The sequence below is a fragment of the Antechinus flavipes genome, chromosome 4 (assembly GCF_016432865.1).
Source record: "Antechinus flavipes isolate AdamAnt ecotype Samford, QLD, Australia chromosome 4, AdamAnt_v2, whole genome shotgun sequence".
In the NCBI taxonomy this organism is placed as follows: domain Eukaryota; kingdom Metazoa; phylum Chordata; class Mammalia; order Dasyuromorphia; family Dasyuridae; genus Antechinus; species Antechinus flavipes.
The window spans coordinates 183,985,764-184,008,672 of record NC_067401.1 but is presented as its reverse complement, the minus strand read 5'-3'; the positions used below and the strand labels follow the sequence as shown (position 1 = coordinate 184,008,672).

The 22,909-nt window shown below is 33.8% G+C and overlaps 1 protein-coding gene across 2 annotated transcripts in view; it reads right to left on the bottom strand.

The window, feature by feature from the left end:
• The window catches only part of MYH10 (myosin heavy chain 10), a 227,432-nt gene that overhangs the window by 8,295 nt on the left and 196,228 nt on the right, over nucleotides 1-22,909 (bottom strand). For both annotated transcript variants that reach the window (XM_051995701.1, XM_051995702.1), the window contains 12 exons: nucleotides 15,927-16,071; nucleotides 13,893-14,099; nucleotides 13,354-13,458; nucleotides 12,683-12,835; nucleotides 12,000-12,248; nucleotides 11,638-11,850; nucleotides 6,241-6,453; nucleotides 5,816-5,977; nucleotides 4,700-4,828; nucleotides 3,298-3,386; nucleotides 2,131-2,254; nucleotides 1,808-2,016 (listed from right to left, as the gene is read on the bottom strand). In XM_051995701.1, coding sequence (XP_051851661.1) covers nucleotides 1,808-2,016; nucleotides 2,131-2,254; nucleotides 3,298-3,386; nucleotides 4,700-4,828; nucleotides 5,816-5,977; nucleotides 6,241-6,453; nucleotides 11,638-11,850; nucleotides 12,000-12,248; nucleotides 12,683-12,835; nucleotides 13,354-13,458; nucleotides 13,893-14,099; nucleotides 15,927-16,071 — 1,998 coding nt within the window. The remainder of the gene's footprint in view (nucleotides 1-1,807; nucleotides 2,017-2,130; nucleotides 2,255-3,297; nucleotides 3,387-4,699; nucleotides 4,829-5,815; nucleotides 5,978-6,240; nucleotides 6,454-11,637; nucleotides 11,851-11,999; nucleotides 12,249-12,682; nucleotides 12,836-13,353; nucleotides 13,459-13,892; nucleotides 14,100-15,926; nucleotides 16,072-22,909) is intronic.

The window sequence follows — 22,909 nt, the reverse complement described above, 5'->3', positions numbered from 1 at the left end:
GAAATTCTAGACATAAGAGTTCTGAAAAAGTTTTATATTTTAACAGTCCCTTAGTCTATGTCTTATTTTAGATACATATAGCTCACAAGGATCTCAATGAAATCCAAATGAAAGCAATACAAATGAAAATCTAAAATGGGTTCCTATATAGAGAACATCTATTTGGTAAGTCTTTTTTGGTTCTTCCTAATCACCAGTTATTAAAAAAAATTCTGTAAATGGACAGCACTTGTCATGCATTGCATCATTTCATCAAACATAGCAGAGTGGACAAAAGGCTAGATTTGGGTCTGAATCCTGGTAAGACATTTCCCTGCTTAGTGACCCTGAGCAAGTTTTTCTCACCTGTCTGCATTTCTTTAGTAATAGTGCCTAGCTCCTTTGCCCTGCTCAAATCCAACATTACATTTATCTCCATGAAACTTCAAGTTGCATGCTTCACTTAAAATGAAAAAACAAAAACAAACAAAACAGAAACAAACCCCCCTCTTCTATCCCCCCAACTTATCATAAGTCCATGATAAGAAAGACATAGCTACAGAGATTATCTAAAAATTATGGAGTCTTTAGTGAATTGCTAATGTAATCTTGGGGTACGTTAAGAAAAAAGTGTCTTGTGTGTGTTTGAGGAGAAGAGGGGGAAGGGGGAAAGAAAGATATTTTATGTTGTTTCCAGGCTGGAAAACATCTGGAGCACTTAAAAAAAAAAAAAAATCTGGCTACCACATTTTAGGAAGGCTACTTCATGATCTGGAAAGCATCCAAAAGAGGGCAGCAAGGCATGGTGAGGGCTCTCTAACTCATAACATGGCAGCCTTGACTTAGGGAGTCAGGGTTGATTAGATAAAAAGATTTAGGGAAGATATGAGCTAAACGAAAGTAGGTAAATTCTTCCATGTCAAAGAGAGATTAGACTTCCTCTGATAGCAAAACTGGAAGCAATGGGTAAAAGCTGTAAACAAGCAATTTTAGATTTAAGGTTAAAAAAAGCTTCTTAGCAGTCAGAGCTCTGTACAAGCTAATTGAACTGCCCTGAAAGGGCCCACATTCATTGATGTCCAGGATTATATGATGTGCTGTTGAGGGATTCTTGCTTTTAGGTGATCTCTCAAGCATGTTATTATTCTGAAATTCCATGATATAGCAACTCATATTAATTCCAATTTTATTTTGTTTGATGGAACAACATGGCATAATGGAAATAATAAAGAAGTACTCTTTTTAAGGCTTACACTGGGATTTCCCCATAATCTTTGGGATGTAAGCCCAGGCTTTGGTACTGTTTAGATTTAAGTTAATTTAGGATTCCAGATCTGAACGAAATCCCTTCCAACTTTAATTTTTGCAAAAGCTTAGGAGAAAAAAAAAAAAAACAAACAAACCAGAAGTTTAGTTTTTTTTCCTTTAACAGTTACATAATAAAGCCAGAAATCCTCAGTTTGAGACCTAATTCTGGTATTCACTACAGCCTATGCATTGGGATAAGTCATTTATTTACTCATGACCTTAATTGCAGTCCTCATGTAAAAAGAGTGCAATAGAGCACTAGAAAATCTCTAAGGTCCTATTTAGAGAGAAAACATTTTTGAGGATGTCTCAAGTTTCTAAACTAGAATTCGTCCATACTTGCAAGATGAAGAACATAAATATCTAATATGTAAATAAATACACATTTAATGAAGTTGAATTCTAGGCAAAAATGAAAGCTTCAATGAACCTAGAACACAGTCATATAATTCATATGGCTTAGATTTTGACTGTAACTCCTTATTTTAATGAGTTGGTAAAAAAGTGAAGTCACTCTTACTTGGCTTCTTGTTCAAGCTGTTCTTCCATTTGTCCAATCTTTGCTTCCAAAGCAGAGATGGTGGCCTTGAATTTGGACTTTACTGACCCTTCCAGCTCCTGCAATTTAGCCTTTAGCTCTTTGCTCTGTCTCTCAAGCTGCTGACGGGAACTTTCACTTTTTTGGGCAGCACTACGCTCTCCAGCCAGCTCAGAATTGAGGGCATCCACCTGCAGAAGGGAAAGAAGGACCATCTGCCATATTATATCAGGAGAAGCCCTTTACTCCATTCGCTAAGAAAGTGAAACCAGCTCTTGCACAGTCATATTTGGTGACTAGGTTACCTGCAAAGTGGCTTTACGGAACCGGTCATTGAGGAGCTCCATATTGCTCTGTTCTTCCTCCAGTTCTTCTTCCAGCTGTGCAATACGAGCTTCCAGGCGCCGTTTCTCATCCAGTAAAGAGGATCTGAGAGGCAGATGAAGAAAGTTTGCATTAATATAGTGAAAAAGGGAGACCATTGAAAATGAAATCAGTTGGTTCTTTATGACAGCACTCCATAAAGAGATGTGACTAAAACCCCCTTTTTCCTCACTGGAAAAATGAATGGGTTGGAACAGATGATCTAAGGTTCCCTATAGCTTTGAGGTTCTATGACCAACCAAACCAAAACAATTTACATAATAACAACATTATAGAAAAAAACCAACAATTATCAAAGATTTTAGAACTTATTATTAATGCAATTAATATTAATACATTGACCCCCGGACAACCAAAGACAATAAATACCACTCAACTTGTGCTAAAGAGCTGATGGACTTAAAGTTCAGAATAAGGTATATATATTTAGAGATAATGTAAATATTTTTTGGGGGACGAGGGGTGAGGTGGAGTGGTATGGGGTGTGTGTTAGCCTTTTTAAAATTGTTTAATTAGAGAAGATAAGTGGAGCGATAGATAATAAATGCTATATATATAGATTTTAAATTTTGTGGTTTTATTTTGAGTATTATATAACAGAGACATGATCTGTAAATGAATAAGTTTGAAAAGGATACTTTTATGAAAAATGAATCTATGGGGACAATTTTCAAGTACCAAATTCTATGAATTTTTGTAGATTAAAAATAGTTGAAATTTTGAGGTTAATATATAATGTTGACTTAATAACCAACCAAATCAACCAACCAATTGAGTGACCCTATGCTAAGCACAATCCCAAATATACAACATATTTAACATACTATATTAGCATATTAGAGCTACTCAGTAGTATACTGAAATGACTATCTTAACTCCAAATCCAGTGGAGTTTTTTGCATAAATATACCATCAAATTAAAATCTAAACACAAATCACTATTTTTGGGTTACCTCACAAGACTTATCAAAAGAATTACTCTTTCTAAGAAAGGCAAATATATTAAGAGGCTTTATCAACAATACTACTCAAATGAATACAACTGAGTTTATCATATCATAACATGAGGGGATAAGTATTTGACTTACTTCCCAGAAGCACTGTTGGCTATCTCATCAGCAAGTTCATCTCTCTCTTGTTCAGCATGTCGACGGGCTCTTTCAGAAGAAGCAAGTTCCTAAAAATGTTCAGATTAAGATATTTCCATTTATTATTTGACTTTTAGGGGGAAATATTTTATCTCCCCCCCCCCCAATTATAAGCAAAAAGTTTTAAACATTCATTTAAAATTTTTTTTTAAATTTTCAAATTCTATCCCTCTTTTCCTTCCTGATGACATAAATATAGATCACACATGTGCAATCATGCCAAAAACCAAAATGAAGCAAAAAGAAAAACACCACAAAAATATAGAAAATGAAAACCAGTGTGCTTTGATTTGCATCTAGAATCCATTAGTTAGTTCTTTCTCTTAAAGGGGACAGCATTTTTTTTTTTTTTAATCATAAAGCACTTTTGGAAGTGCTTGAATGACTCAGCTGTTCTCAGCATTATAATGATCCACACAAGTCATTCATAATTGATCACTGTAAAATATTGCTGTTACTGTGTACAGTGTTCTCCCAGTTCTGCTTACTTCACTCTGTGTTCATGTCTCTCCAGGTTTTTCTGAAAGCATCTTGCTTATCATATAACACAATAGTATGCCACCTCAACCCCATGCCAACTTCCAGTTTTTGTCACCAAAAAGAGCTACTATAAATATTTTTATACAAATAGGTCTTTTCCCCTTTTGTTGGATCAGACTGAGATTTTTTTAGACAAGAATTCTAGCACTGTAAAAAATTTCGTCAGACAAAAACCCTAATTAGCAAAGTGTGACCCTCAGAATATATCAAGGCGTCTATATTCATATGTACCACAAAATATACCATATGTAAAAACTCATTCCTAAAAATCTGTCTGAAAGTGATTTGCCCCAAAAGCAGACTATTAAGCAACTTGAAATGATTACATTATTCAAAGGAAGGGCCAAATATGCAATATTTAACAGTAAAATGTATAGTTTCCCTTTGTATTTATCAAATTAAAAAAAAAAGTCCCTAATTTTGTAATAGTAAATGTATTTCCAAATGTACAATCATGGATTCCATAGCAATTGTGGCTCAGTTTCAAGCATATGACACTGGATAGGACAACTAAAAAAAATCATTTATTAGATGTTTAGCCTGTAACGAATATTGAAAAAAACATGCTATAGAAATTATAAATCAATAATCAGGTTAGAATATACCAGTCTGCATAATGAGAGTTCTTTGTAGATAACAGAAAAAGAATACTGATCACATCCAGATTTCATGAGCCAAATTTAGTAGAAAAGTATAGCCTAATACTATACTTCAATGATGATGGTGATTATTAATTAAATGGAAACAAGATGTTGCTGTTTGCAAAAATAAAACCAAACAATTTCTCAGGACTGCATCTGACCTCTTGTAGTTGAAGTATTTCTGCTTCCAGACTTTTTAATTTTTTTTCATTTTCCTTGGACTGAACAAAGATCTCATCCCGGGATGCACGAGCTTCTTCTAATTCACGCTGGTAGTCTTTCATTTGTACCTGTTTTTTAAGACGATTATTTTGGGTAGCAATTTGATGGTTAAAATGAATAGCGTGAGAAAATCCTTAATATAAAGCAATATTTCTTTCTGAATTACTAAATGCTTTTTGCTGGCCCACTTCTACCAGAATTATATCAAAGGCCTAAAATATGAAGAAATGCCAGGGGCCCCACAAATTGAATAGCTTTATTTCCATTTTTGTTTGCTATACCTTCAACTGGGCAGACATTATATGACAAGGGCACAGTTTCTCTTTGTACTGAACTAATGAACTAAAGATAATTATTATATGTATATAATTAATAATAATGATAATGGTCAACTAAACACATAAAAAACAATGTTCATAAAGAACTTTTATGCATATTATCTCATTTAATTCTTACAATAACTCTGTGAAGTAGGTACTATAATTATCTTTATTTTAGAAAGACGGCAACTCAATTGATCAATGATGGACAGAAGCAGCTACATCGAAAGAAAGAACACTGGGAAATGAATGTAAACTGCTTGCATTTTTGTTTTTCTTCCTGGGTTATTTTTACCTTCTGAATCCAATTCTTCCTGTGCAACAAGAGAACTGTTCAGTTCTGCACACATATATTGTATCTAGGATATACTGTGACATATTTAACATGTATAGGACTGCTTGCCATCTGGGGGAGGGAGTGGAGGAAGGGAGGGGAAAAGTCGGAACAGAAGTGAGTGCAAGGGATAATGTTGTAAAAAATTACCTAGGCATGGATTCTGTCAATAAAAAGTTATAATTATGAAAAATAAAATAAAATTAAAAAAAAGAAAGAAACTGAGCCCATGGAGGGGCAAAGTGCTCAGGATTTTACAAATGGTAGTGTTTACTACAGTGGATGTGCGCCCAAAGCAGACTGACTCCCAGCCCGTTGTTCGATCTGCTGGACCACAGTACACATGCCTAAGAGGATGACACTCAACCAAAAGGAGACCTGGATGGCAGGGCCTCACATACCTGAAGTTTTCGAAGCTGTTTGATCACTTCATCCCTTGCCTTATTTGCCGTCTCTATTTGTGCCTCAAGGTCCTTCAGGTCCATTTCCATTTTCTTCTTGGAAGCAACTGCAAGAGCCCTTTGTTTACGCTCATCCTCCAATTCTGCCTCAAGTTCACGCACCTGACATGGATTTATACTTGGTTAATATATAAACAGAGCATGTTTCTTTCATATTTTATAATGATTCTCATCAACTCGTTAGATGGAATGGGAATAGATATATCTGCAGATACCACCTCCTAAATGAAGCATTTCTTGAAACCCTGATTTGTCAGTAGTCTCTCCTTTCTCAAATTATCTTCTGTGTATTTGTTTGTTTATATACCGTCTCAAGACTGATCTCAGGAATGAAATTAGCTTTGTAGGGATTTTCTATGGCCTACCTGTTTAATCAGTAATCTCTTTTTCTCTTCATTCTGTTCATCTCTAGTCTGCAAATCTCTCTCAAACTGGGACTTCATGGCTTGCATATTGACTTCCAGACGAAGTTTAGCATCTTCTGTAGCCTGAAGTTCATCTTCTAGCTCTTCTAACTGTGTCTTCATTTCTTCAACTTGCTGTTCCAAAGTCCTTTTGGATTTTTCAAGTTCATGGACCTATGCCACGAGAAGTCACAGAATCAGAGATTTAGAGATAGAAAGGGCTAGAGAGTTCACTGAGTCAGCAAAGAACTAATTTCAGAACTTGGTTCCAGTCTACTTTCCTAGGTTTATTCCATGTTACTCCCCTGGCTCACTTGTTCTTTTCTACCCTTGACAATCCACCACCCATCTCCTGCCACTGTATATGTGTATACTTGTGTATCTGGAGAGAAGCCTCTCCCTACCTGCAGATACCACTTAAGTGAAGCCTTTCTTGAACCCCTGATTTAACAGTAGTCTTTCCTTTCTCTGTGTACTTTTTTGTTTACATACTGTCTCTTGAAGCTAAATATGCTTTGTTTTGGAATGCCTCTTTATAGGATGTTATTTCTACTTAGAAATCTCTTTGTAGTCAGTCAATAAACATTTACTAAACATCTACTACTATGTACCAGGAACTGTGCTAAGTGTTAAGGACACAAAGAAAAGGCAGAAGACAAGATTCCTCAAGGAACCCAGAGTCTAATGGAAGGGACAAGAAGCAAACAAGTATGTATAAACAATATTTTATATACAGAATAAATAGGAAATTAATAGAGAGAAAGTACTAGAATTAAGAGGGGTTAGAAAAGGTTTTTTCTGGATGATCTATAAGATATAAAATGAGATGAGACTCAAAAGAAACCAGAGGGGCAGCTAAGTGGCACAGTGGATAGGGCACCAACCCTGAAATCAGGAGAACCTGAGTTCAAATCTGGCCTCAGACACTTAACACTTCCCAGCTGTGTGACCCTGGGCAAATCACTTAAGCCCAATTACCTCAGCAAAAAAGAAAAAGAAAAAAAGAAACCAGAGAAGTCAGAAGACAGAAATGAGAAGTGAGAGTATTCTAAGTATGAGGCACAATTAGAGAAAATGCCCAGAGTTAAGAGATGGAGGATCTTGTCCATGTCCCATGTCATTGAAATGAAGAGTATATGGTAAAGAGACTGGAAGATACTGGAAAGCGGGGAGGACTCTAGGTTATGAAGGGCTTTGAATGCCAACCAGGATTTTTTTTTATTTGAACCTCAACACAATAGAGAAATGCAATAGGGTTTTTGTTGAATCAATAGGGACATGACTGAAGGTATATTTTAGGAAAACCACTCTGGCAGCTGAATGTAGTTTGGTGATTAAAGTGAGGAGAGACTTGAGGCAGGCAGGCAGACCCACTAACAAGCTAATACAGGCAGGAGGCAATGAGGGCCTGCCCTCACATAGTGGCAAGATTAGAGAGAAGGGTGAAATCAAGAGATCTTCACAACGGATTGGATATGGCGGGGTGGGAGATAGTGAAGAGCTGAGGATGACACTTAGATAGCAGCAGAGTAGTTTAGGAGGAAAGATAAATGAGTCTAGCAGATACCTTAAAGTCAATGTATTCAAATTCTGAGATACCACTACATACCTGTCAGATTGGCTGAGATGACAGGAAAAGATAATGATGAATGTTGGACAGATGTGGGAAAGCTGGGACACTGATGCATTATTGGTGAAGTTGTGAATAGATCCAACCATTCTGGAGAACAATTTGGAACTATACTCAAAAAGTTGTCAAACTGTGCATACCCTTCGATCCAGAAGTATTACTACTGGGCTTATATCCCAAAGAGATATTAAAGAAGGGAAAGGGACCTGTATGTGCAAAAATGTTTGTGGCAGCTGTTTTCATAGTGGCTAGAACCTGGAAATTGAATGGATGCCCATCAATTGGAGAATGGCTGAGTAAATTGTGGTAATATGAATGTTATGGAATGTTACTGTTCTGTAAAAAATGACCAGCAGGATGATTTCAGAGAGGCTTGGAGAGACTTACATGAACTGATGCTAAGTGAAATGCACAGAACCAGGAGATCATTATACACTTCAATAACAATACTATATGAGGATCAATTCTTAGGGAAGTGGCTATCTTCAGGAATGAGAGGATCCAATTCAGTTTCAATTCATCAGTGATGGAAAGAACCAGCTACATCCAATGAAAGATCACTGGGAAATGAGTGTGGACTGCTTACATTTTTGTTTTTCTTCACAAGTTATTTTTACCCTTCTAAATCCGATTTTTCTTGTACAACAAGAGAACTGTATAAATATGTACACATATATTATATTTAAGATATACTTTAATATGTTAACATGTATGAGACTGCCTGCCATCTAGGGAAGGGAGTAAGAAGGACGGAAGGGAAAAGTTGGAACAGAAGTGATTGCAAGGGTCAATGTTGAAAAATTACTCATGCATATGTTCTGTCAATAAAAAGCTATTTAAAAAAAGTCAGTGTGTTTCAAAACAAAACTCATTTATCTTTTCTCCCAAATCCTATCCTGCTGCTACTTTCCCTAATCCTGGGCAACATCATGCGCCCAATCCTTTAGACTTGTAACCTAGAAGTCATCCTCAACTCATCACTATCCACCATCTTAATCCAGGAGGACAGATGGAGGTGGCTTAATAAGATCAGCAGAAAGGTTAAGCAAGATAGGAAGATCTGAGAATAGTCAGAATGGACTGATAAGATCACCAAGTGAAGTATTATAAAGGGAGAAGAGAGTCAAGGACAGAACCATAACGGACATCTATGGTTACAAGATGTTATTAAGAAGAAGATTCATCAGAGAAAAATCAATCATATAGAAGAATCTTGAGAAAATGGTATCCCAAAAAATACTAGAGAGAACAGAGTATCAAGGATAAAAGGGTGATCAACAGCATTTATCGCAAAGAAATGGATTTGGCAACTAGGAGATCACCAGTGACTTTGAAGAGAGAAGTTCTGATGGAATGATGAGGTTGGAAGCTAGACTTTTCAGTTAAAAAGAGAGTGAGAGGAAAAAAAGTAGAGGCATCTATTATAGACAACTCTTTCAAGGATTTTAGCTATAAAGGGCAGAAGAGATATAGGTGATAGTGTTAGAAGAATCATATGAGGAGTTTTTTAGGATGGGGGAGATATGAGCATGTTTGTTAGGTAGTAATTAAAAATGTGATAAGAGTGGGGACCACAGAGGAAAAAAAATCTATTGAAGGAGATAGGATAGAATGAGATCACTGAGGCATGTAGAGGGGTTAAGGATACTTCATTGTATGAGAAAAGAATGAAAGGGGAGATAGTAGTAAAAGGTATATGAATGATATAAAATGAAAAAGAGAGGAAAAAAGAGAACTCAAGGCAAATCACCTAATTTTTCCTGTAAAATGTAAGGCAAAGTTCTTAGATAGATCAACTCTAGTTCAGGATTCACCATAAATAATCAAGATCTGTTTTACACCAAAAGCCTAACTATTTATCACAAATTTCTAGCATCTTTTTTAGAAGGCTTCTTAGTCTAGGCTTCTCTAGTCTAGATTAGCTAATCTAATTACCATAGATTAATGGTAAGAAGCCTTTTTTAAGAAGGCTTCTTAGTCTTCTAAGCAAAGCTAAGAAAGCTTAGCTTAGTCTAGCTTGTATATGCTACAGTGTTTCTAAATTGAATAAAATACACAAGATAACAAAGGAATCCAATTATACTGAAATAAAGTTATCAGAAAAATTTTAAAACAAGTTCATGAATCCTCAGGACTCAAACTAAATTATTCCTGAATCTCTTTTCTTAAATTTCCATTCCTTAAAAAATCATGCTCAAAAGTCCAACATCCACACCATAACTATGTTAATCAAAGTATTCTACCTTATAAATACTAGAACTTAACTATGCTAAAGAATAGAAATCATCAAAATAATTAGATATTAAAGAGAAAGATTGATCAGCGAACACATTAGGTGCATAATACATAAAAGCAAATGAGCATGGTAGTTAAATTTGTTAAAGCAAATTTTTCTACTTATTGGTATAAGAACTCACTATTCAACAAAAACCACTGGGAAAACTGCAAAACCATCCACAGATCAAAATCTAACATCATATACCAATATAAATGTGCACATAACTTAGATACAAAGAATGATGCTATAAATAAATTAAAAGAACAAGGAAAAAATTGCTAGTCATAACTATAGATAAGACACAGTTGTAATAATGAGAAAAAGACAGAAGATTAAAAAAGATACCAACAGACAACTATGATTACACAAAATTCAAAAGCTTTTGCACAAAAGTAATGCAGCTAAAATGAGAAAAGCAGGCACATGGGGCAAAAAAATCTTTCCAGAAAATTTCTTTGATAAAGTCTCATTTCTAAGTTATACAGAGAATACATCTGAATTGTTAAGACTAAGTCATTTCCCAATTGATAAATAGTCTACAGATATGATCAGACAATTTTTTCAGAGAAAGAAATCCAGAATATCAGTAATAATATAAAAATGGTTTAAACCACTAACAATTACAAAAAAGCAAATTAAAATAATTTTGGCATTTCACCTCACACTTACTAGATTGGCAAAGCTAAAAAAAAAGAAAGAAAAAGACAAATGCGAAAGGGTTATGGGAAAACGTAAGGTACATTAATGTACTACTGGGTAAGCTATAAACTGGTTCAGCCATTCTGAAAGGAATATAGAAATATATGCTAAAAATGATTAAATTGTGCAAATTCTTTGTCCCAGTGATATCACTAGTAGGTTTTTGCTCTTAAAAAGATTAAAGAAAAAGGAAAAGACATATATGTAAAAATATTTATAGCAGCTCTTTTTGTAGTGACAAAGAATTGAAAACTGAAGGGAGGCCATCAGTTGGGGAATGGCTGTATAAGTTATGGCATATAAATGAAAGGAATAAGAAAAGTGAGAAATGATGAAAAGAATGGTTTTAGAGAAATCTGGGAAGATTTGAATGAATTGATTAAAAAAAAATGAAGTGAGTAGAGCCAGGAAACAAAATTTATAAAATAACATTAACAACTTTGGAAAAGTTAGGAACTCTAATCAACACAATGACAGATCATGATGTAACATGCTATCTCCTGACAGAGGTGATATGGATAAGGGATGGATATCGATATATCTATGGCTATGTATTTACATCTGTATGCATGATGGATCCACCATCTCTCTGTCAGAATGTGACATGTTTCATTCATATATGAAGATGGTCAGTGCTGGAGTTTGTTTTGCTTAACTATACATGTTTTCCTTTCTTTCTTAGTGGGAAGGAAATGGTAGGAGAGATTTTTGGCCCCAAATAGTGCTATCATTTTAGAAATATGAAACTTACATTTTTCCCCACATCATCCTTTGAGCTCATCAAGTCTTCCATATCAGTGCGCAGCTGCTTATTCTGCCTCTCAAATTCCTCCTTTGCTTCTAATGCTTCTTCCAGGGCTCGGGCCAAGGACAAGGCTTTGGTCTCTTTCTCTCTTGCTTCTGCTTCAGCCCGATCTCTCTCTTCTGCATATCGAGCAGAAACATTCTTTTCTTCTGCTAAGAGCTGCAACATATTAATATATTGAAAAGGTTACCCCTAAAGCATATTTTTATCTAATGTCAACTATTACATAAGTAATAAGTTGACAAATGAATTATGAGATCCATTCTGTTGGATCTCAAGTTAAGAAGGAGACAAAATAAATTGCCTACTTGATCGAATTTCTTCTGCTTTTTCTCTAAGTTGGAAACAATCTGGCGTTGATGATCTAGATCCACCATTAAGTCATCGAGCTCTTGCTGTAAGCGTGTCTTAGTTTTCTCAAGCTTATCATAAGCCAGTGCCTTTTCCTCTAAGCGCTGGCTCAAAGCCTCCATGTCTTTCAGCAATTTCTTCTTGCTCTCTTCCAAATTTTCAATTGTTCCCAAATCATCTTCTACCTTTTTCTTAGCATCAGCCAACTAGATTTTTTTTTTTAAAAAAGGAGGTGTTGTTATTAAAGAATTCAAATGTTAACCAACAGCTGAAGAATCAGGGTATTATAAAGAGGAAATATTTATTCCAAAGAGTCTATGAGCTAAGATTTAAATTTAAAATGGTTGTATTTGTTTAATTGTATTACAAATCAACTGTAAGCAAAATTTCAATGGTAAGTGTCAAAATCTATCATTTATTTTGGGGAAGACAATGTATAGTCAATAACCTACAAATTTTAAGAAAAACATGACTTTACACAGTTCATGTCTTCATTTAAAACACACCCAGTATTGTATCAGAATAATCTAGGTCAAAAAAAAAAATGCTTAATTTAGCAAAACCTAATTAACTGTCCCGAATGCAGCTGAAATAATTCAGTCTCTTTGTTATATGACTTAGAAAGAAAAGCACAGCACACCTGCGAATGCAAGCCTAACACTTGTTTTTCCAGGCTTTTCCTGGCCTCCTCTTCTTCCTCCTGCTGCTCCTGAAGATTGTTCTTCTCCTCCTCTAATTGCCTGATTCGACTGCTGAGGTTTAACTTTTGGCGCGTCTCTTCCTGAAGCAACTCCTATGTTAGAAAAGTCAATAAAATTATGACAAACATCCATTGTGGAACCATTCTGAGTTCAGAAAATTCTAATATACAAATTTGTAATGAACCACACATTCTCTGTCTCAAACTGAGACCTACAGAATGTATAACAGATTTAAAATAAAATTCTAAACATGTAAGAAAAATTAACAAGAACTGACAACCATCCACTTTATTTTTACCCATATTAAAAAGTCTTCTTAATTTCTAATATGCTATATGTTGTTTTTCTGTTATTATGTGAAAAATTTTCAAGTTCTCATTCCAAAGCTATCTAATATGGATAACTTACCATAAATTAATCTAAATTTCAGTAATAACAAAGTCACTTCAGATGTTTATATCACAAAAAAACATATCTTTATATGTATAAGATGATGGCTATAAAATCAGATCACATAATTCTTGGCAAAAAGAATAGAATAAACCATAATTACTGCTAACAAGGACGTTCCTTTGAAATTATAATGAGATTTTTGTTCCCATAAATGTACCTGTGTATCCTGTAACTGTGACTCAAGACTGGCTGCATCCTTGGCAAACTTAATGCCCTTTTTCTCTGCTTCTTCCAGGAGAGTTGAGACATTATCCAACTCATTCTGTAGACAAGAATAAAAGTCCATATTCAGAACAATAAGCAGGATAAAACTGTCAGAAATTACTATATTAAAATTAATTCCCCATGCAAGATTTATAAAAATATGAAGAAGAATGACACAGGATGCATAGTGTGGAGGGACCCTGATCTGAAATTATTATAAGTAATGATAATGAAATCAGAGCCAAGAATCATGTTGGTAGGTAGGCATCATTAATATCAACTTGCTTTTAAGATTTAGAAATTTCATATTATAGAGAAAGGAAATGTCTTTCAAGTGTCAAAATATCAGTATTTATAAGTTGTGATAGTCTTCACATCTCTTTTTCAAATATACAACATAACAATAATACAATATTTTTACATTAGTTAAAAAATAGAAAATGCTAGTGTTTCACTGATTAGAGTTTAAAGAATGAAGGTTTTCTAACTTACTTGGAGCTTATTTGCTTTTTCAGCAAGTTCTATCCGCAGCCTGTCTCCTTCTGTGACCTTGGCATGAAGTTCTTGTACCTGAGCATCCAGTTTCTTTCTCTTGTGTTCAGATTCAGCTTTGACTTGCTGTAATACCTTCACTTCACAGGCCAACTCCTTGTTATCAGTCTCTAGACCTTGCTTATTTTTTTCAAGATTTACTTTGAACTAACAGACAGAACAAACCCATATGAGTAAAAACTATTTCATAAATAGAAGTAAAAACGTCTATTTTTATAACACTGCATAAAGAACATGCTGCTTTCACCAAGAAGACTCTTCTTTGAATAAGTAGTTTATTTCTACATGTAAAGACACAGGCACCCATACCTTGTAAAATTTTTATTTCAGAGCGTAAGAATACCGAACACTTAGTAGGTACTTAAAATTGTGTACTGAATACACATACACAAGCACACACAGAAATATATTCAAGATATACAAAGAAACAAGGCTAGGATTAGAAAATGCCACCATATTATCTTTATGGCAATTTTGTCTCTTGCTTTGATCAGATCTGAGATGTCCAAAAAGCCCATTAAATATCCTTCCCAAAGGGCAGTGTGAAGGAAGACAAACAAGACACATTAACATATTAGAGTTAGACTAACATATGAAGCTCAAAATGGATATACAATTCTAATTTTAAAGGTCATGTCATTAAAAAAAAGAACTAAATTGTAAATGGTACCTTCTTGCTGTAGCTAAGGGGTAGTGTAATTAATCAAACAAAAGATTATAAATAGAAAACAGACTCAAAAGAATAAAAAATATATATAGTAAATATTAACATGCAAAAAACCTACATATTTTTAATTTTTTTTCTGTTGTCATATTGCCATTGCTAGCATTTGTAAAGCTACCTCAAATAACAGTAAGGAAGACTAGGCATCCTTGTTTTACTCCTGTATTTACTGGGAAAAAATTTAATCGATGTCCACTGCACATAATAATTATTTTTGGTTTTAGATACTATCTATAAAGACCATAAAAATGCCTACACTTTGAGAGTTTTTAGCATAAATGAATAGCTACTTTGTCAAAGCCTTATCCTACATCTATTGAGATGAAAAAAAAAACTTCCTATTTTATAGAAACAGCTGGGAAAAATGGAAAGTATCTTGGCAGAATTAGACTTACCATATTGCAAAATAAATTCACAACAGACACATAACATTAAATACCAGAAAGAAAAGAAGATAAACATATGATATACCTTTTATAGTTATGGATAAAGTAACACATTCTTCACCAAATAAGAGGAAGAAGCAATTACAAAAAGATAAAATTTTGATTCCATGAAATTGAAAAATTTCTGTACAAACAAAATTAATGCATTGAAGGTAAGTAGGGAACTGGCTGAATGAGAAAAAAATTCTTTTATATTAAAATGTTAATCAAAGTAACACTGAAGTTTCACCTCACACACAAATTGTGATACATGAATATAATGAAATATTACACAACAAACGTGAATACAGAGAAGTGTGGAAAGACTTATATGGACATTAGGTGAGTGAAGAAAGCAGAGCCAAAAAAAAAAAACAAACAAACAAACAATACATACCAATGTAAGAGGAAGGATCCACCAAAGAATCAAAAGTGAATGTTGCAAAAATAATGAAAGACAAATAACGCCTCAAAAAAAAGATATCAGAAGACAACCCTACCGCACTCCTTTTGAGAATCAGTAGGTTCAGGGTGTGGAACATTACATACATATTTAGAATTTTGTCAGTATATTTATTGGTTTTGCTGGATTTTTTCCCTCTTCCTCTTTTTCTTTAAAAAAAAAAAAAAAAAAAAAAATATATATATATATATATATATATATATATATGGTATGGCTCTTTGGGAGGAGAGAAGAGGTATACTAGAAAAATTTTGGTGATATAAAAAATAATTTTAAAAAAGAAAATTAATGTAGGAGAACCAAGAAATATAATTTGGGAACTGTTTTTGAAACACACATAAGTGACTGAAATATTTATTTACCCTTTTAGCTTGTTCAAGTTGTTCAGAGAGTTCCTCTAGGGCATTAGCATGTCTCTGCCTTATATCTTGGATTTGTGCTTCATGGTTCTTAGTTTCTTCTTCAATAGCTTTCTTCAGTTCAGCTACTTCCTGCTCACGTTTTGTCCTAAAGAAAGAAATTTTTAACAGAAAGAAACCCAAAATTATTTTCCTAGTACACTTAAGAATTGGTAGTATAAAAATATATCCTTTTATAAAAGTTTCAGTACCTCAGATACTGTATTATAACAAGCTATAATAAAAATGCTACTTTATCTGGTATTCCATGAAAAGAACCAGTGCAATGTAAGGGGCAGTCAAAATTAGGTTGAAATTCTAGGCCTGTAATTTACTATCAGGGTAATTCTGGGCAAGGTCACATGGGCCTCTGGGTACTTTACTCACATCAAACCCATGAAATAGATAACCAAAGTACTTCATAAACTTTGAGGGACACAGAATATGAGTATCAGACCAATACCCGAGTCACTCAATAATTGGGTAGACGTAGTCAAAATGACTAATCTTTTCTGGGCCTCAGTTACTTTCTCTCTATATAAGAAGGAGTTGAATACACTAGGTTTCCTTTTAATCCTAGAAGGCTATGATTTTACAAGCTAAGAAATTTCTAGTTGAAACATTCCTAGAAATTTTTTTCATTCTACATTCTGCTTTTATTTGGAAAAAAGCTAATAGCAAGCTGACACTGAGAAAACATTTAAATAATAACGACATTCAGGATATAATATAGTACAAATTCAACTGAATTCCCCTGCAGTCTACACCCACAGAATGATGATATGGTGAAACTGTTGATAATTAATCCATGTTTGTTGAATAATATGAAGAACATAAAGGTATAATACCTTTTGAATCAAAGAAAAGACTTTGAGCTCCTTAGGCTCTCCTGTGTATTTTCCCTGGAGCAAAAAATAGGGACTCCCAGTCAGATCTCACATATATACTTCTTGCAAACAGTTATGACTTCTGTGGAACAGCATTTGAGTACATTTGGATTAAGATTCAGTTTGTGAGAGAGGCTGAGTAAAGATTAATACTTTAATTATATACTTTAACTTTATAAAAAGGACCCTAAGGCTCAGACAGCCTTGCATAAGATAGGGCTGGGATGAGAATGGAAGTTATCAATTTCATCATTTGAAAATTGTCTGTTCATATCCTTTGACCATTTATCAATTAGAGAATGGCTTGATTTCTTATAAATTTGAGTCAGTTCTCTATATATTTTGGAAATGAGGCCTTTATCAGAACCTTTAACTGTAAAGATGTTTTCCTATTTTATTGCTTCCCTTCTAATCTTGTTTGCATTAGTTTTGTTTGTACAAAGGCCTTTTAATTTGATATAATCAAAATTTTCTATTTTGTGATCAGTAATGGTCTCTAGTTCCTCTTTGGTCACAAATTTCTTTCTCCTCCATAAATGTGAGAGATAAACTATCCTATGTTCCTCTAATTTATTTATAATCTCGTTCTTTATGCCTAGGTCATGGACCCATTTTGATCTGCATTTCTGTTTTTCTTCCCGGGTTATTTTTACCTTCTGAATCCAATTCTCCCTGTGCAACAAGAAAACTGTTCAGTTCTACAAATATGTATTGTATCTAGGATATACTGCAACATAGCTAACATATATAGGACTGCTTGCCATCTAGGGGAAGGGGTGGAGGGAGGGAGGAGAAAAATCAGAAGAGAAACGAGTGCAAGGGATAATGTTGTAAAAAAAATTACCCTGGCATGGATTCTGTCAATATAAAGTTATTATTAAATAAAATAAAATAAAATATTAAAAAAAAAGAGAGAATGGAAGTTATCCAAATCTTCATCCAATGTCTTAACATACTTTTAGGTATATTTCAAGGCATTCTAAATTAGGCAGGATAATGTTGGGTTGAGGCAAGAGAATAGTAGCACATAGGCACAATCTATTAATGCACTAGAACCTTTTAGCAGAGAGACAGTTACAAATATATATTATACTATTTACTATATATGGTATACTACTAGATCTAGGAAACCCAGAAACAAAAATGAAAAAGTACCCAACTCACAAAGAACTTATATTCAACAGGAGAGAAATGCAAAATAAACGAAAGATAATTTGAAGACATATCACTTCAAACTGAACATAACAAAAATTTTTTTTTAAATTTTTTATTTAATAATTACATTATATTGACACTCATTTCTGTTCTGATTTTTTTTTCCCCTCCCTCCCTCCACCCCCTCCCCTAGATGGCAAGCAGTCCTTTATATGTTGGATAGAACATAACAAAAATTGAACTAATATTCCCTCCATACATTCTTCCACTATTTGGCTTTCTTATTGAACACTCCTGGTTCTATCAAAGGCATTAATTAGTTTTTTTCATTTCAGAATCTTAATTAAAGATTTTCTGTCCTTCCTTTCTTTTTGGATAAATGTCTGTTGGAACAATTTATCTCATTCAAACCTGAGTAGAGCACAATGGCTTTCCAATCTGGGTGCGGTCTGAACAAGGGATTGTTAAGAAAATTAGTCCAATCTCATTATCAGTGAAATCCTTCCAGACTTAATTTTTGCAACCAAGACTTGAAAATGTTGATTTCCCCAAACCATTGGTTATTAATAATCACATCAATCAACTGATGGACATCTATTCAAATTTATTTATTTTTATTCTCCAATCTGGATTTTTCATTCCAGTGATAGGGATCTTCTTACTATATTTTCTACTCATGTCAGCCACATTGTTTTGCTTTTGATTTTTGATTTATATTAACTTCTTTGCCTAGGATGCTCTCTGATGTCTTATTCAAATTTTACAAATTCATTGGAAATACAAATTAAATTAAAACTCTGGAGTATTTAAAGACACATGGACAAGATTGCTGGGGAAAATGGAGAGTAATTTGATACAAACTAGGTATAGACCAGCATCTTATATCATGTGGCAGAATAAAGTTAAAATAATAAATAATTAAATTATAAGGGAATGATGTCATAGTATGAAATAGTTTACCTGTAAAAGCCATGATATGGGAAGAATTTATGACTAAACAAGAAAGGATTATGGGAAATATAATGAATAATTTTAATTAAATTAAAAAAACTTTTGCAAAAAAGCCAAAAAAACCTCAAACCTCAAATACAACCAAAATTAGAAGAAAAACAGGACACTGGAAATATTTTTTTAAATAAGATTCTCTGGTAAGTGACTCATTTCTCAAATGTATAGGAAATTGAATCAAATTTATAAAAATAAGAGCCTTTCTTCAATTCACAAATGTTCAAAGAAGATGGATAGGTAGTTTTCAGATGAAGAAATCAACTATCAATAGTCATATGAAAATATATTCTAAATCACTATTGATCAGGGAAATACAAATTAAAACAGCCCTGAGGTAACAATATGAAAGAAAAGGAAAATGATAAATACTGGAGGGGATGTTGAAAAATAGGGACATTAATAGACTCCTGGTGGAGTTATGAACTGGTTCACTCATTCTGAAAAACAATAATTAAAAAAAAAAAAACCCACATCCAAAAGACTATAAAGCTGTGTATACCATTTGAGTAGTAACACTACTACTCAAAGATGAGGGGAAAAGGCCTATATGTACAAAAATATTTATAGCAGCTCTTTTTGTAATGACAATTCAAAACTAAAGGAATGATCCTTAATTGGGGAATGTATGAACAAGCTGTGATTATATAATTGTGATGGAATACTTTTGTACTATAAGAAATGATGAACTGGATGATTTCACAAAAACCTGAGAAGTGAGAGAAATGATTATTAATAACAAATGATTTGGGGAAACAACCCTTTTCAAGTCCTTGCTTCAAAAATTAAGTCTCTTGAAGTAATGAGATTGGACTAACTTTATTAACAATCTCTTGTTCCATTTGAGAGGATAGGAATAAATGGGCTTTTCCTTAAAATAGTCAGGAGCATATATTGAAAACCGTTGGTAAGCATCATATGCAATGGAGAAAAACTAGAACCTTTCCCAGTAAGATCTGGAGTAAAGCAAGTTTGCCCACTATCACCATTATTATTCAATATTATATTATAAATGTTAGCCTCAGCAATAAGAGTCGAGAAAGAGATTAAAGGAATTAAGAGTAGGCAATGAGGAAAGCAAACTATCACTTTGCAAATGATATGATGGTATACTTAGAGAACCCCAGAGATTCTACTAAAAAAGCTATTAGAAATAATTCATAACTTTAGCAAAGTTGCAGGATACAAAATAAATCCCCATAAATCCTCAGCATTTTTATACATCACTAACAAAATCCAACAGCAAGAGAAAGAAAGAGAAATTCCATTCAAAATAACTGTCGACAGCATAAAATATTTGGGAATCTATCTACCAAAGGAAAGTCAGGAATTATATGAGCAAACTTACAAAAAACTTTCCACACAAATAAAGTCAGATTTAAATAATTGGAAAAATATTAAGTACTCTTGGATAGGCCGAGCGAATATAATAAAGATGACAGTACTCCTAATTCTATCTATCTATTTAGTGCTATACCAATCAGACTCCCAAGAAAATATTTTAATGATCTAGAAAAAATAACAAAATTCATATGGAAGAACAAAAGGTCGAGAATCTCAAGGGAATTAATGAAAAAAGAAAATCAAATGAAAGTGGCTTAGCTGTACCTGATCTAAAACTATATTATAAAGCAGCAGTCACCAAAACCATTTGGTGTTGGCTAAGAAATAGATTAGTTGATCAGTGGAATAGGTTAGGTCCATAAGACAAAATAATTAATCATAGCAATCTAGTGTTTGACAAACCCAAAGATCCTAACTTTTGGGATAAGAATTCATTATTTGACAAAAACTGTTGGGATAACTGGAAATTAGTATGGCAAAATGTAGGCATGAACTCACATTTAACACCATATACCAAGATAAGATCAAAATGGGTCCATGCTCTAGGCATAAAGAATGAGATTATAAATAAATTAAAGGAACATAACATAGTTTATCTCTCAGACTTGTAGAGGAGGAAGAAATTTGTGACCAAAGATGAACTAGAGACCATTATTGATCACAAAATAGAAAATTTTGATTACATCAAATTAAAAAGCCTTTGTACAAATAAAACTAATGCAAACAAGATTAGAAGGGAAGCAACAAACTGGGAAAACGTCTTCATAGTTAAAGGTTCTGATAAAGGCCTCATTTCCAAAATATATAGAGAATTGACTCTAATTTACAAGAAATCAAGCCATTCTCCAATTGATAAATGGTCAAAAGATATCAACAGACAATTTTCAGATGATGAAGTTGAAACTATTTCCACTAATATGAAAGAGTATTCCAAATCACTATTGATCAGAGAAATGCAAATTAAGACAACTCTGAGATACCACTACACACCTGTCAGATTGGCTAAGATGACAGGAAAAAATAATGATGAATGTTGGAGGGAATATGGGAAACCTGGGACATGGATGCATTGTTGGTGGAGTTGTGAACGAATCCAAACATTCTGGAGAGCAATCTGGAATTATGCCCAAAAAGTTATCAAACTGTGCATATCCTTTGATCCAGTAGTTACTACTGGGCTTATATCCCAAAGAAATACTAAAGAAGGGAAAGAGACCTGTATGTGCCAAAATGTTTGTGGCGGCCCTGTTTGTAGCGATTAGAAACTGGAAAATGAATGGATGCCCATCAACTGGAGAATGGTTGGATAAATTGTGGTATATGAATGTTATGGAATATTATTGTTCTATAAGAAATGACCAGCAGGATGCATACAGAGAGAACTGGCCAGACTTACATGAACTGATGCTACGTGAAATGAGTAGAACCAGGAGATCATTATATACCTCAACAACGATACTGTATGAGGATGTATTCTGATGGAAGTGGATTTCTTCGACAAAGAGATCTAACTCAGTTTCAATTGATCAAGGATGGACAGAAGCAGCTACACCCAAAGAAACAACACTGGGAAATGAATGTAAACTGCTTGCATTTTTGTCTTTCTTCCCAGGTTATTTTTACCTTCTGAATCCAATTCTTCCCTGTGCAATAAGTGAACTGCTCGGTTCTGCACACATATATTATATCTAGGACACACTGTGACATATTTAACTTGTATAGGACTGCTTACCATCTGGGGGAGGGGGTGAAGGAAAGGAAGAGAGAAGTCGGAACAGAAGTGAGTGCAAGGTAAAAAATTACCCTGGCATGGGTTCTGTCAAAAAGTTATAATTATTAAAATTAAAACAAACAAACAAAAAAAAAACCCAAAAAACAATCTCTTGTTCCACCCAGGCGGAAAAGCCATTGTTCTCTATTCAGGTTTGGGTGAAGATAAATTCTTTCAACAGACTGCCCAAGACTTGTAGTGATCTGGATATAGGAATAATCTCTCATTGACATGACATCATTCTCAATATTCATTCTCTCGTTCATTGTTAAACCAATCTAAGTTGATTGTCACCCTCCAGAATATCCCTCTTCCAAAGGGCATATAAATTGTGAGCCCACTGCCATGACTGTCTTTGGTCTAAGAAATAACCAAATGGAGATAACCTTGGCCAATTGACCATGCTGGCATTATTAATAAAATGATTAAACTATCCAGAAATTATGTCTTTGACACAGAAGATGGATATGAAATGATACAAAGTAAAGTAAGCAAAACCAGGAGGACACTGTTCACATTAATAGCAATATTGTAATGATGATCAATTGTGAAAGACTTAAGTTAGTCTGATCAATAAATTTAAAAAAATGCTATCCATCTCCAAAGAGAGGAAACTGGTGAACTGAGTACAGACTGAAATATATTATTTCTACTTTCTTTATGTTTCTTGCTTTTAATTTTTTTTAAATGTGGCTAAAAATGGAATTTAAAAATTTCCCCCAATTACATATAATTTTAACATTATTTAAAAATATTTAATATTTAAATTTTGAGTTCCAAAATTT